Source organism: Ammospiza caudacuta, chromosome 10 (genome assembly GCF_027887145.1).
Source record: "Ammospiza caudacuta isolate bAmmCau1 chromosome 10, bAmmCau1.pri, whole genome shotgun sequence".
NCBI lineage: Eukaryota > Metazoa > Chordata > Aves > Passeriformes > Passerellidae > Ammospiza > Ammospiza caudacuta.
In genome coordinates this window covers 26165703-26181046 of record NC_080602.1, presented here as the reverse complement: position 1 = coordinate 26181046, position 15344 = coordinate 26165703, and the positions used below count along the sequence as shown (strand labels likewise).

Sequence of the window (15344 nt, the reverse complement as noted above, 5' to 3'; positions counted from 1 at the left end):
GTGGAGGGAGCCCCTCTGCCAGTTCTGCCTCTGTGCACCAAAGTGTGACCTGGTCCCTTTGCCAGCAGCTCTGTGTGGATCACAGATCCTGCCCTGATCCACCGGTATTCCATGGTGCAGAACAAATCAGCTCCTCTCCAAAGGAAGTCCTTTGAGAATTCCATTTTTTGTACATACCTTCCCCAGCCTTCATCGAGGTGCTGTTGCTTATCTCCATCTCAAAGATGCCATAAAACAGTGCCTGGAGCTGCTTCTTGCAGGGCACTGGAAGGGAATAATGGTGTGGCCTGTCCTGTCCAGGAGCCTGGGCTGACAGATCAGTTCAGTTTTTGCTGTCTGTGATAGCAGGGTTCTGCTTTCCTTCTCTCTTTGTGTATTCTTTCCATCCTGGCTGTGTATTGTGTTTAGTTTTATCTCTTTTCATTTAGGAACAGTTCTGTTTAGCTCAAAGTGTGAAAGCCAAACCCAACTTTATCCACTCCTACAGATAAGTCCATAGTCTATAGAAACACAAGCAGAAAACAATACTCTGCTCTTGTAAGAGCAGAGGATGGCATATTATATAAAAGCCAATGAATCACAGCTCAGGATTTTAATCTGTGGCTGATTCACAGTCAGGATAGATTGAGGTCACCTGCAGAGACTACTTTTGAGAAAGTGAGAGAGGCTGGAGTGGTGAAACAGCTGCATAATTCAGGGAAGTGCCTTAATCACTTTTTTGACATCGCTATTATTTACCAGGATCCAAGTCCAGTTCCATTTGTTAGCCTCTTTGCAAAGATGGACTGTATGTTTTATCTTGTTTTGAAAATACATCTGTTTTTGTCAGGGAACACAGCCAATAAGAGCCCAGAAATGAAACATTTCATTTGTTACTGAGCAGAGCTTTCCATCAACTTTAACGTTAAAGATTTCCAATAATTTGGTGGGAGGTTGAAGATCTACATGTCTATTAGTTTCCTGTCGCTGTGCTTAGGATGTGAGAGGATGACTCTGGAAAAAAATTGAGAGTTCCTTTTCTTCCAACTTCACTTAGGTGGACACACAGGGAGAGGTGCTGATTTTGTCGGGATGCAGTACATTTGTTAAACAGCTCTCAGTCAAACAGATATATAACATACATAAATATAAATATAGATAAAATCCTTGGAAACCAGATCAGTCCCAGCCACTCACTTGTGGCTGCTACTCACTGAATTCTCCTAAAGTTTTCTTGTTCTCTTCCTCTTGTGATGGTCCCTCTTCTCTGTTTTGTCTCTCCTCTTGTAATCCTTCCATACTGCCCTTCAATTATTGCAATCTTCTGACTATATTAGCTTCATTTTCCAGCAGAAAAATGGATTTTGATACGACTTTTTCCTATTGTTTTCACTCCTGGGATGCAAGCAAAATGGGCTTGAATACTTTTCCTGCTTTCCAGAGGAATTTTGCTTCACCAAAGAAAAGCGTTTTTAATTAATTTTATCTCTAACTGCTGAATGTTGACTCCTGTGATTTCCTGCCATTCCCTTTGAAGAGGCTGCAGCAAAGTGCCTTGTGTTTGCAGTGTGTCCCAGCGGGAAGTTTGGGAAGGACTGTGCTGAGGTGTGCCAGTGCACCGAGAACGGGACCTGCAACCCCATCGACGGCTCCTGCCAGTGCTTCCCGGGCTGGATCGGCACGGACTGCTCCCAGAGTAAGGGCCGTCCTCCTCCTCTGCTCCACATATCCACTTTGGGTTTGCTTGGGGCTTTCTGAAAGCTAGATTCTGGGGAAATCCCTGTTGTGTTACAGCCACTGCCTTACTCTCTTTAAAGCAGATTTCTATTAATTAATCTAAGTTAGCTTTGGATTGAATTAGTTTCCGCATTGCAGAAGCCCTGACTGGCTTTTATTCCAGGAAAGGGAGGTCAATCTCTTATCAGAAAAGAAAGCTCCATGCTCCCTTTTAATTTCTAGCTGGATTCCTTTTTATTTATTTTTTGTAATAATTTTCTTTCAGCTATTACATTTAGACATTATTAACCAGTAAATGTTTTCATGTACCAAATCCCTAGAATTGAGAAATTAGGTAGCTGAAATATTTCTATTAAATGTAATTTAATTGTAAAAGTCAATATGGCCTTGTAGGGATGAAGGATTTCTTTCTGAAAATTGCCCAGGTAGAAGATTGGCATTTGCTGATCCCAAAGTGTCATTTCCTGAGAGCATCCCTTAATTGAAGCTAGATCACAGAGGGAGGCAATATCCGATCATTCAGAAATGTTACTTCATATTCAGGATACAACTAGCATATTAGACAGCATTCCAGAGTAAAATATATTAAACTCCGAGTGATAAAGCAGGAATCGGATAAAAACAGATGGCTGTAATTTTGCTTTTATTGTGTGTCTTCCACAGGCAGAATATTGCTGTCACTCAAAAACAGCAGGGGAAAAAAAGGGAAAAAAGACAGAAAGCTGCACATATTCCTCATTATATTTAGCCATCTAATTGGGAAATGTCTGTTAGTGTCTGTTAACCTTGAAAAAAGGTGCTTTTCCTTCCAGAGCAAGGCAGGCCAGGCCAGCAGGAGCAGTTCAGCAGGCAGCACCTGCCTGTGGGCACTCTGGGTTCTGGATGAGCAGAGGGGGACGTGGCTCCTTGCTCAGTTCCCCTTGCACAGAAAGGGAACCTTTCCCAAGGTGTGACCCTGTCCCACCCCAGGCTCCCTGGGCACCTGGGCTCCCCTCCCCGGCTGTTTCTGGCCCTGTGCTCCTGTTAACCTGGAATGACCTGGGCTTGGAGCTGCTCAGGAGATAATTTTAGCTCCAACTCCAGAGCCAGTTCTGGATTCACTAACAGCCCCTGCAGCTCTGCCTTAGAAGAGCATTGGAAAAGTATTTCTGGTTGCTTATAGCACAAACACTTCAGGCCAAATCCTGCTCAGCTTTACATTGTGTGAGTCCAGTGACCTTTTGTGTGATTTACGTCATGGCAGGGTTTTTTGGCCATTCATTCTGGCTTTAGAGGTGTCTGTCAAATGCCAGAAACTTCCATTTATCATCCATGGAGCCATTGGCATCCATGGAAATAGACCTGGTGTCTGTACTTTCAGGTTTCCTGGGAACTGTGCCTTATTAATTCATGGCTTTAGCAGGAAGCAATGGAAAGTGCTTTTTAAAGCAAAAATATAGTTGTTATATTGAAGGCCTATCATAATTTCGGATCTTTTAGTCTGGCACTAATAACAGTAACTTACTGCATTCATTTTTGGAGGGAGGCTTACAATAACTTTTTTTAATGTATTAATATTGTACTTGTTGAAATATAAAATAGACCTAGAGATTTTAATTTAATATTAGCCCCCCAACAACAATAGCAATCTGAATTTGTGGATGTGAATTCATACTGGAAGAAGTTTTCTTTACATTTTTTTCATGATTGGAGTAGCACTCTGTGCTTCAAATGAATGTGGTAATTTTAGTGGTTGATTGCATAGCAAAGTAAACCTGAATAGCTGGGCTTTATTATGCAAGAATTCCAGCATGTCAAAAAGAAAATTAAATTACCTCTATATCCTGCAACTCTGCCTAAATTGTCCTCACAGATAATGCCAGTGAGGCATGGAGAGTGCCACAGCACAGAGTGGGGTCGTGTTGAGGGTCACTGGTCACAGCAAAGACCTGATCCTGCCTCCTGCCCCACACAGGGCATCATGGAGTCACAGAATCCTGGAATGCTTTGGGTTGGAAGGGACCTTAAAGCCCATCCCATTCCACCCCTGCCATGGGCAGGGACACCTTCCCCTATCCCAGGGTGCTCCAAGCCCTGTCCAGCCTGGCCTTGGATACTTCAGGGATGGGGCAGCCCCGGCTTCTCTGGGCACCCTGTGCCAGGGCCTGCCCACCCTGCCAGGGAACAATTCCACCCAAATATCCCATCTATCCCTGTCCCCTGTGTCCTGTCCCCCCATCCCTTGTCCCAGGTCCTCTCCAGCTCTCCTGGACCCCCTTTAGGCCCTGGAAGGGGCTTTAAGGTCTCCCCAAAGCCTTCTCTTCTCCAAACTGAACATTCCCATCTCTCCCAGCCTGGCTCCAGAGCAGAGGGGCTCCAGCCTTTGCAGCATCTCTGTGACCTCCTCTGCACTTGCTCCAGCAGCTCCAAATCCTTCTGTTGTTCCCCAGGGCTGGAGGCAGCTCTGCAGCTGGGGTCTCACCTGAACAGGGCAGAGGGGCAAAATCCTCTTCATAAACCTGCTGCTAGAAATCCCTGTGCCAGGGAGAGGTTACAGGGTGGCACCAGAGTTTGGAGAGCAATGGTGGCTTGGAAGGACCAGCCACTGTGCAGGGAGCACTGGTCACTGTGCAGGGAGCACTGGTCACTGCCTAGGGAGCACTGGTCACTGTGCAGGGAGCACTGGTCACTGTCCAGGAAGGACTGGTCACTGTGCAGGGAGCACTGGTCACTGCCTAGGGAGCACTGGTCACTGCCTAGGGAGCACTGGTCACTGTGCAGGGAGCACTGGTCACTGCCTAGGGAGCACTGGTCACTGTGCAGGGAGCACTGGTCACTGTCCAGGAAGGACTGGTCACTGTGCAGGGAGCACTGGTCACTGCCTAGGGAGCACTGGTCACTGTGCAGGGAGCACTGGTCACTGTCCAGGAAGGACTGGTCACTGCCTAGGGAGCACTGGTCACTGCCTGGGGAGCACTGGTCACTGCCTAGGGAGCACTGGTCACTGTGCAGGGAGCACTGGTCACCGTCAGTGTGTGGTTCTGCTTTGCTGATGTCTCACGGGTTCTCCCTTTATTGTTGCTCCTCCACAGCACTAACACAGTATCATTGCTTTCTTTTTTGTCGGCTGACAAATGTTTTTTATTTTCATAGCTTGTCCCGCTGGGTTTTGGGGCCCTGATTGCTTTCATTCATGCAACTGCCACAATGGAGCACTGTGCAGCCCCTACGATGGAGAATGTAGATGCACTCATGGCTGGACGGGGCTCTACTGCACTCAGCGTAAGCCTTTCAGAGACAGGGAATCTGTCAAAGTATGTGCTGCTACCTCGTGTTTCTTCCCAGTATTGCAGTTTCCCTGGAAAACCACATGCTCCTTACTCCTGATAACCTCACATCACCCCTAAGAAAACAGTCCTGAAGCTTTCCAAGGTTTTTTATGCCTTTGGCGCTCGGTAAAGGAGGGGAAAATAATTTAGATTATTGATTCATTGTTAGAATTTGCACAGTCAGTGTCCCTGCTTGTTAATGCCCCAGTATTTATGGTCTGATTTAGGAAAATGGTAGAGATTTCTCACCCTAGTGCCAAATTACCGGTATGAAAGAGGAGATCCAATTCTGGTGAGCCTTTTAAGAAGGTTCTTTCACTTGCAAATAATTGATTGATCCCTGGTCTTGCAGAGAGTTTCTGTTTAGCATCTTCTTTCACTTCTTGAAAATGTAGTTTGTATAGATGGGTCAAGTTTTCATTCTTCTGAAACACTTCAGAGGCAATTCTGTAAAGATGAGAAACATTACTTCAAGAAAATTGTCTGTCACAGTATCTCTGCATTTAGACCATCAAGTAAATGTCATTAAATATACAGAGGCTGGAAATCCATTGATTTATACGCCCACATACTTTGTGCTGATAACACATCTGAGTTTGACTTTCAGCTTATTTCTTACTCTTTCCTTGTTCTCTTGCTGAAAGGTTGCCCAGCTGCTTTTTATGGGAAGAACTGTGCCAATGTGTGCCAGTGCCAGAACGGGGCTGACTGTGACCACATCAGCGGGCAGTGCACGTGCAGGACGGGCTTCACGGGCAAGCAGTGTGAGCAGAGTAAGTGCAGCCACCTCGGTGCCCTCCTTCTCCAGAGAGGGGGTGCTTCACAATCCTTGCACAAACTGGCTCTTAAATGAGGTGTTGATGTCAGCAGGACAATGACCTCAGGCACCTTATGTAATCCATAGGGAGGAGAGGGCACCCCTGGAAAACTGGACAGTCTGAGCATAAAGAAATTCAGTGAATCCCTGCAAATTGGGCCTTTCATTCCCAGGCTAAAGTTTGGTGAGAGAAAGTAAATCACTGCACTCAGGGCCTTCCCAACAACTTGTACCTGATTAATACACACCCAGCCCTAAAGCTGCCTCAGGCCTTGTTAAAGCTGCTGGGAGCAGCAGCCCCAGGTTTCCCAGTGCATAAAGACAGAAGGGTTAAAAGGAACAAGTCCTTTCTGCTCTCTGCCTTCCAAAGAATATTGGGGATATGGGGCTTTCCCACAGAAGTTATGATGTAGACATGGACCAAAAATTCATCTTTACAGTGAAAGCAGATCAAGGGAAACAAGGTTGCTTGCCATTTTGGGAAGGGTCTGTGTTTAGCTTGAGCAGTGAGTGTTCCCCAATGAGCCTCAATTCCCTTGCAAGGGATCTGGAATGTCTTCCTGGAATTGTTGTCCATGCCCCACTGGAATATTTAGCAGGCTGTGCCAAATGGCTTCTTAGAAGAACACAGAATGAGGGTCCTGGGAAGAGGATGTGCTCTGTGTGTGTGTTTGTCCAGTGCAGTAATTCACAAGGAAATTCTCACCCACTTACTGGGGTTCTAAACACAGATGAAATCCACCTCATCTTCCCAAGGCATTCATTCCACAGGATTCCCTCACTTTTTTTGGGAGGAAGGAAATTCAGTAACATTCTTGACAGATTTGCAAGGGAAAGCTTTTTAACTGTAGCTTGCTACGTGGAACTTTATGGAAGTATTTGTGCATGTAACTTAATTCATAAATGTGTTTTTGCACACACTTGAATTCAGCAAAGTGAATATCTCAGGGCCAAATTTGTGTGCTCTTGGGGGATTGTGCATGGCACCACTGTAACTCTGTAAGTGGCCAGCTTAGTGGAATTTGGGGATGCTCTTCGCTGCAGCCACAATCAAAATAGGAAACTAAAGAATCCCACAAAGAACTGCACAATAGCAGATTTTACACAAGGAGCTGCTTTATGATTTCACCCCTGTATAAAGCCTGAGGCTTTCTTTTCTATCCAAACTACAAATGTATTTATTTACTTGTTTTTCTACTGTTTAATCTAAAAGAATCTCTTCATTAAGGCTCCTTCCTTCTCCAAATCCTGCTGAATGGGCAGTCACACTGCATTGCAGATGAAATGCTTAATTGCAGGCATCATTTCTGTGGTGCAGTCCCAAAATTTAGGCCTTATTCATTTTAAGTAGGCTGCAGGCTAATAAAAGAATGAGCATTAATTGTAATAATTTTATTTTTTCTTTGTTTGAGTACCAACAGATTAAATATACAATTCTAATGCACACTGCAAATCAATAAACAGATACTGGCTATGGTTCTGTACTTAATATTAAATTTTGGCTACCAGAAGCTACTTTGAGGCTGACACTGGGGAGGTGTTGTCATGCAATGAAAAACATTTGCAGTGACACACAAGGAGTCACATATTGAACAATATATTCCACAGGATCATAGCAAGGGAGCATGTTCTCAGTAATGCAGCTTCTCCATGGAAGTAAGCGACAGACATTGTTTCTTTTAATTTATTCTTGAACAGTGCTTCCAGAAGTACAGTAAGCTGCCTACAGATTTATTGTAATAGCCCATCATGGTAATTGTATGAATAAATTTCTCAGCTGGACACTCAGTCTTTGATAGAAACACAAAGACAGGATAGAAATTCCTTCTGGATTAGGAACCCTGACACTGAAGCAGAGCAAATCAAACCATTCAGATGCTCAGTTCTGAAATTCCACCTGCAATGTTCTATTCCTATTCTATCCTATCCTATTCTGTTTCCTACTCATCCCTACCAGTGCCCATCCTGGCATTGGTAGGGATGGGTAGGAAAGCACGTGGGGTTTGTTTGGTAAAGGCTGTAGGGTTCATATAAATGTTCTTTAAAACTTTTCTTTGCAACTCCCCTCAAAAAAAAAAAAAAACAGGTAAGTTTTTAAGGTTAAGTTAAGGTGAAGAATGCTGAGCTCTATTGTCTGGAGCTTCTGAGCTCAAGCTCTGTTAAACTCTGAACATTTGTAATATACATCAAGTCTTCTAAAGCCTTTGTACCTATCATTGATTTCATTCTATGAATTTTCCAGAAAGTTACAGTTTAATAAGTAGCAAACTGCACATAGAATGCATTTAGCTCCTGCTTTAGGCTAATAATAATTTCACATTAAGGTGTTATCCTAGAGATCCTAAAACCAGGGAGACTTCTCTACCAGATTTCCCATGGCAAATGTTGTGCCCATTCCCAAAACCAGAAGAATTCCTTGCAATGTTTTTCTTTGGCTCCCCAGAGTGCTCTCCAGGAACATTTGGTTATGGTTGCAAACAACTGTGTGAGTGCATGAACAATGCAACATGTGACCACGTCACAGGCACTTGCTACTGCAGTCCCGGCTTCAAAGGAATCCGATGTGATCAAGGTACAGTGGAATTCTCTCTGTAAAATCCTTCTCTCCCTCTCTCTTTCCCCCTCTCCAATGATGTGCTTAAAAAAATACAGTGTTTCAAAAATGAAATGCACGATTCAATTTACAGTGTGTTATGAATTACTTTTAACAGCGGCTCTTATGATGGAAGAATTAAACCCCTATACTAAAATTAGCCCAGCTCTTGGATCAGAGAGGCACTCAGTGGGAGCAATCATTGGAATTATTATTCTCCTTCTAATTATTATGGTCTTGCTGGCACTCTTTGTGTGGTATCGACGGAAACAGAAGGAGAAGGGCCATGACATGCCAAGTGTATCTTACACTCCAGCCATGAGGATGACTAATACAGATTACTCACTTTCTGGTAAGGGTCTTTTTATGTTAATCAAATCCAGACTCATATTCCTGTCTGTTGGGGAAATACAAGTTTCTGTGATGTGTAACATGTGTTATTGAGCCTCAAAAATAATGACACTTCCATTCTTCCTCAGAATGCCGTGATCTTTAAACACATAAATGGGACAGGAAAGCAAATATCAAACTGATTTAAGCTGTTTTATGTGTGGAAGTTTATATGGGATATACCTAGGCAGGAAATATGCTGCATGGAATTTTGAGTCATGTGCATTCCTGTTGCAGTGCAGAGATGTTTCCCTTTGTGAAACCTTGGGAAGCCTTTTTTGGTTTGAAAAATGGGATTGGCTGGGTCAGTCATAAGGTTTTGGTTTTGTCTGTGCTGCAGTTTGTGGTTTGAGGTGTCTGTTGTCACTCTCTGCTGTGTGCAGACCAGTCCTTGTCATGTAGGCAGCTGGTGGGAATTGTCTTCCCAGGAGCTGAGGAAAGCAGGAGAGAGGAAGAGGAAGGCTCTTCAGGATCAAAGCATTCTTCCTTCTTTCTGTCCTCTGCTCCTGCTGTAGAGAACAGCTTTTCTTGACAGATTGTCTAAATTTTGGAGGATGTGATCTCCTTTTCAATGCTGTCATTTTTACTCATTCCTCTCTGGCCAATATTAGGGACAATGCCAGGCAGGAGATGGCTTTACTTCCTTCTGGTTTCTCCATTGTCTCAGTGGGGATCTTCTCAGGGTTTACTGCCCTCTGACTTCTTCTCATCCTTTTAAATGGCTGAAACTCCAGCTCCAGTAAACACAAGCCCCTGGGGCAGGCAGAGGTTGGCCCAGCAGCTCTGCTGCCCCAGGCCTGCAGTGCCTTTTCCTTTCTGCTTTCCACTCTAAATGTACGAGGCCTCTTGGCTTCTCTGCGGTCTCAGGGTGGCACAGCTGGAAGCTTTTTATGGACTTCCCTGCCAAGGATGTGCCTGGAAAGAACCTCTCCCATTAAGCAATGATAGTGATGCTTGTAATACCTGGAACTCAGTCCTGGAGCCTCTCATGGCACAGTGACTTCAGTCCTCGTGCCATGGTGTGTCCACATCATGGCTCTCTGCCGAGCACCATTGACTAGTTTCATCTCTAGACCACTCAGTAGAGCATTCCTTCTTCTGATAGCTACAAATGGGGGGAGAAATTATCATGGAGCTCCTTTCGTTCCTTCTTATTTTTGAATTTTAGCTTTGCTGGCTCTTGCTTAAGTTGCCCATCCTAAATAGCTGAGGGATCACACCCCTCATCTGCACTGAACCTGGGATCTCTTTTGGTCCTTGGGCTGGGAGTTTAGCTCTTGCCCTTGTGGCATTGCTGCTTTGTGTCAGGTCAGTTTGTAAAAACCCTGAATACCAGGTCCTCACAAACTCAGCACCAGGTCAGGGGGGTTTCATGGGCTTCTCTAGAAAGGAATTGGATGATGGTTCTTTCCTGTTCCCCTCACTCAGTGATGGGGGTGCAGAGACTGGGCCTTTTCTTTCCTCTTACTTTCTTTGTGCAGTCCCTCTAGCAGTAGCAATTGGATCACTCAGGAAGCTGCAGCAGAGTGGGGTCAGGCATCTCTTTCTGGAGGTCACAAGGACAGTTTTCTTCCTTCTTCCCCTTGGAAAACTCTGCCATCTGAGCTTGCAGAGGAAGACTAAGAAGATAGAAACACACTGCTCCATCTTCAGCTCATTATAAATTGCCTGCAGGTACCACCATTGTTTCAAGTTTTGGATTTTGCCATTTTTAGAAGGGCATTTAAAAATTCTAGACAAGAGCTTCTGAAAACTGCCTGCCAAATCCTGACTGTCCTCCAGTACATTCCCCTGCTGAGACTCTCAGTAACTGCCCCAAGTTTGGCCTTACCAATGCTGCTTCTCTTCCGTGTAGCAGAGAGGCAGGAAAAGGTGCTGATGGCACCTCCCTCAGCAGAAAGGGGAGAGGTGGACATGAGACAAGCTCACAGAAAAGGAAAATGTGGCTGGCAAGACAACACGTGTGTGTCTGAGGGCAGGTGTGTTACAGAGGATGCTGAAGGACAGCAGGGGATGGTGAGCTCTGTGCACAGAGCAGGGACACAAAACAATTCCTGCTCCAGCTGGGCACCAAGCACAAATGACCCAAATCTCAGCCCAGGAGCACAAACCCCGTGGGCTGGAGAGAGAAAAACAAGCAGGGTGGGACTGCCTGGGCTCAAGCTGCAATGGGACAATGAACTGCAAGGTGCAAATGGAGCAGAGCTGATCCCAGGGACAGAGCCCGTGCCCGGCCGTGCATTTTGGGGCCATTTTGGTTCATCTTGGGTGCAGCCCTGGCTGGGCTCTGGTGCTGCCCAAGGTGGATCCATGGAGGAGATCCTGTCAATAAATCCCTGCTTTATTCTTTAGCTCTGTCCAGCCTTCCCAAGGCATCAGCAGCAATATTGCATAGAGGGAACAGGGATTCCAAGCTTTACCTGCAGGTTTGCTTGTGGATTAAGAGCAGAATACCATGGAGATGTGCTTGCCCAATGAATATAATCCCATGTAAACCCTGGTACTTTGGCAAGAATTCCACCTGGGTGGCTGCAGCATCCAGCCCTCTGTGGTTTGTAACATTATGGCTCTCCTGAATCACCAGTTGTTCTTTTGCCTGTTTACTCTTACTTGGGTGATGGTGGTGCTGTTTCTGAATAGAGTCACATACACAGATCCCCAGCTCCTGCAGGCAGCAATTTCCTCCAGCACATTTATTTCTGGAGGATGTTTTTGGTCTTTAGGTCCTCAGCTCCTGTGAGGCTGATAATCCATGCATATGTGTGAGAGAGATTATGAGGAAGAGGAACCCCCTGGGCAGCCCTTGGACTCTTTTGCATTTGTGGATGAAGGATGTGGCAGCAGAACACACACTTTGCCCAGCAGCCAGAGGAGCAGAAAACCACCTGTTCTGGGAGGGCTTATCCACAGCACATGGATCCAAGAGCAAACTTTCCCAAATAAGCCTGAAATCAAAATGGTGCTCCCCAGCCTGAGAGTGCACTACATCCAAAAAAGATTTTGAAGAGCAGGTTGTTTAGTTCAAGGAGATAGGGCCAGGAGGGAAAACTGTGTGGCAGTGCTGGAGAGCAGCAGAGATTCCTTAGTGGGACTTTCACAAGGATTGGCCATGGGCTGAACTGATGTTTGAGGTCTTGTCAAGGTCTTAGCAAACTTTCTGGTATGGGTGAATCCTCTGCTGAGAGCCAAGAGCTAAGCAAAGCCTACCACAAATAAAGCATCATGGATCCTGAAGCCTAGACAAGACGCTTCCAGAAATGATCTGCAGATGATGGGTAGTGGGAGGTGGCAGAGTGAACCCTCCTGTTTGGAGCCTTCAGCCGTCTCCCTGACACTGTGTGGGCAGAGAAGACCCACACAAAGAGAAGGAAGCAGCTCCATTTAGCAGTTGAGAAGTCTGGGTTTGTATGTACTGCAAAGTGCTCACTTATTCCCTTTTTTGTGGCTGGGCTGGTGCCCAATTTCCACAGTGCTGTCCTGCAGGATGGGAACTGATGCTCTCTGTGGCACCCCAGAGCCCAGGCTCAGAGCAGGAGCTCAGTCCAATTCCTTTTCCTTTAGGCATTTAAGTCTTTCCTTGCTGTTCAGACCAGGATAAAATTCTCACCTTTGGGAAGAGAGAGATTTTTTGTTGGTTGGGGGTTTTTTTGTTGTTGTTTTTTTAAACAGGGATAGCATTAGATTTGAATTTGATGTATTTCCAGCCAGCAGTTACAAGAGCTTCATGAATAAATGTGTAGAAAATGGACTGTGCTATCAAGGTAAATCAGCCTGGGTGGCCACTTAAGTATCGACCAGAGGGAACTGTGGAGCAGGAGTAATTCTGAGTTCAGGGTGCTGTGTGCAAGGGGGGGGAAAAGGATTTTGGGGGATATGTACAAGCTCAGAATCATTAATTCAACACTGTGCTGAGTAGTAGAGCACTCTGGTAGAGTTTTATTTCAGCTCATTTTGGGTGCAGAGAACAAGCCCCAGCCAGCTGAGCTGGATGAGAACTCACCTTGTCCCAGGTGGCTCCCGGTGACATCAGTGGGGACCTCAAATCCCACTGCAGAGCCACAGGGTCCTGCTGCTCCTTCCAGCTGGTCCTGGCCCACAGCCAGTGGGGAAGGGAAGGGAGAGGGCAGAGGTGACCCCACCAACACTTTCAGAGCACAGAGACAGATCCAAGTGTCCTGTTTAACTGGGACCATGGGCTGTGGGGAGCGAGGACGGGCCCTTGAGCCAAGACCCCCAAGCAGGCTCAAGGCTGTCTTGGGGGGGGGCACACACTGACATGAGGGGTGGGTTCCAGCCCCAGTTCCCACTGGCAGACCCCAAGAGAGGTGTGTTTGCTGTTGGTTTGATTGTGAATGTCACAGAGCTGTAGCTGGGGGAGATGGCAGAGCCCTGGCAGCCTGGCTGACAGATGTTCAATGCAAAGGCTTCAGCTCTGGAATCACATCCTGATCTGAGATCATTTGTCAGCAGCAACTCTGGCAAACAGCTGGGACTCAAAGGCTCGGCACTTACCACAAAACAGATCTGACCTCGAAAATCTCATTGCATGTTTCAGCAGAAAAGCAGTGCTTGGTCAGAGCTGCACATGCAGGAGCAGCTTCCCCTGAGCCACGGCCCTTATGTAAGAGACACCCTGCAGATAAAGCCACTTCTTGGAAACAGGATATTCTGCAGTAAATTAGGCTCAATCTAGATCTCCACAAGATGTCAGCAAAGCAAAGTGCATGTTCAGAGTGAGGCAAATGCAGAGGGCAAGGGGAGGAGGTGATGGTGCTGGGGACCCCAGTCCCTGTCCTTCCTCACCCATGGCTGCCAGCCTCCAGTAAAGGTGGAGATGGGCTCAAGCAGCCAGCCCAGCACTTCATTTCCCTTTGACATGAACGTGTTCCCCACAACCAACCTCTCTGCCTGCAGTTTGAGCCCATGCCTTAGCAAAGCCCCTTCATTTGCTCCTTACAGGGCCTCGTTGTTTAAATGATGCTGCTCCAGTTGGAATTTTCCACCTCTTCTCCTGATGGTACTTTGAAATATGTATCTATTTGTTATGCAGCTGGAACCAGACTGGGATTGATGTTTTCATTAGAACTGCCACTATAAATATGATGCCTTTCTTGGTAAATTATTCTGCTCGGTAAATGTGTTTATAACTTAAATTGAGGAAATAGATAAAATGTCTCTGAGCATACAATGTAACTGCCCAGGTTTGCCTTTCAGGGCTCCAGCTTTGGTTTCTGAAAATCCTTTGCACACAATAGAAAACGTTTTGGACTCCTTGGTACAGTTATAGCACCTTGATTTCTAACATTACTCCTGGTTTTGTAACAAAAAGCTTTCATTTGTTTCAAGTACAAGACTGCCCAGGGGCTTTTCCATAGGTTAAACCAAGGAGGCAGCTGTGGTGCAGCCCATGCATTTCCTGAGTTTTGCCTCCCTCCCCTCACCTGCAAAGCAGCTGGACTGTCAGGAAGGACTTTATTAACACCTTCAAGAAGATAACACTGTATTATTTAAGTATTTTGGTTTTTTCTCTTATATTTAATGCTAATAGTCAAGAGCTTCACACCATAATGCAGGATAGATTGCGTCTGTAGATGTTTTAGAACACCCAGTACTCCAACAAAGATTTCTAAACTAGATTGTCTCTACCATGTTTTCAGTTTCTTAAGAACTGTTGTGGCTTCCAAAGTATTTTGTGCTGACTTGTTTTCTTCCCAGATATATCCCAGGGTAGCAGCAGTGTTCATTGTTTTTCCAATCCAAGCTACCACACTCTCTCATGTGGGGTGACTTCACGCTTCTTTCCCAGTAATCAGGATGGAAACAGCTCCTGTAAGGTAGATATTACCCCACCCCACTGCAGCAATGTTCTTATCAGTTCAAGGAAATCAAGAAAAGCAATGCCTCTTGGGCCCTGTTGTCTGCCAGCACTACTTCAAACTCCAGGGTAGCATTCCTGATATCCCAGACACTGAAAGGTTGGATTTCCCCTCCCTGTATCTTCCCAGTCTCTGGGAATGGGAACTGGAGTCTCAAGCCTGTCTGGGTCAGCAAGGCTTGGTGTCTTAGCAACTCTGAGGTATGCTTGCTTCTCAGAAGAGATAAATAACTCAATAAATATAATTATCCATTAACACAACACCAGTAAATCAATGAAGCATTAATCAGTAATCTCTCTTTGCTGTTTCATTGTTTCCCACATCAGACACACAAATTCCCTGCTGACACAGACAAGCAGGACGATGCACGAAGGTACCTGGGGTGCTTTTGAGGACTCATGCAGGGACATTCTGGGAGCTCTGCTGTCACTCCTGGCTCTCCAGCAGAGCTGTTCCAGCCCTCTCACTGGAACATCCAGGAGCTCTTCCCTTATCATTTGTTGCAATTGATTCCCTCAGACCATTCATGAACAACACTGTGACTCAATTCAGCACTTTAGCAGTAAATTTAGATGTGGCAAATGGTAAAACAGCTCCTCCTTTGGAGCCTTAATAAGCCCAGGTGGGGCAAAGCAGAGGGAGCA

The 15344-nt window shown here is 45.7% G+C and overlaps 1 protein-coding gene across 2 annotated transcripts in view; it reads left to right on the top strand.

Moving 5' to 3' along the window:
• The window catches only part of MEGF11 (multiple EGF like domains 11), a 189305-nt gene that overhangs the window by 157677 nt on the left and 16284 nt on the right, over positions 1-15344 (top strand). The window contains exons 15-20 of one of the 2 annotated variants that reach the window (XM_058811484.1): positions 1547-1675; positions 4849-4977; positions 5669-5797; positions 8285-8413; positions 8553-8786; positions 14540-14658. In XM_058811484.1, the coding sequence (XP_058667467.1) occupies positions 1547-1675; positions 4849-4977; positions 5669-5797; positions 8285-8413; positions 8553-8786; positions 14540-14658 (869 nt within the window). The remainder of the gene's footprint in view (positions 1-1546; positions 1676-4848; positions 4978-5668; positions 5798-8284; positions 8414-8552; positions 8787-14539; positions 14659-15344) is intronic. The other variant, XM_058811483.1, reaches the window with a different exon arrangement.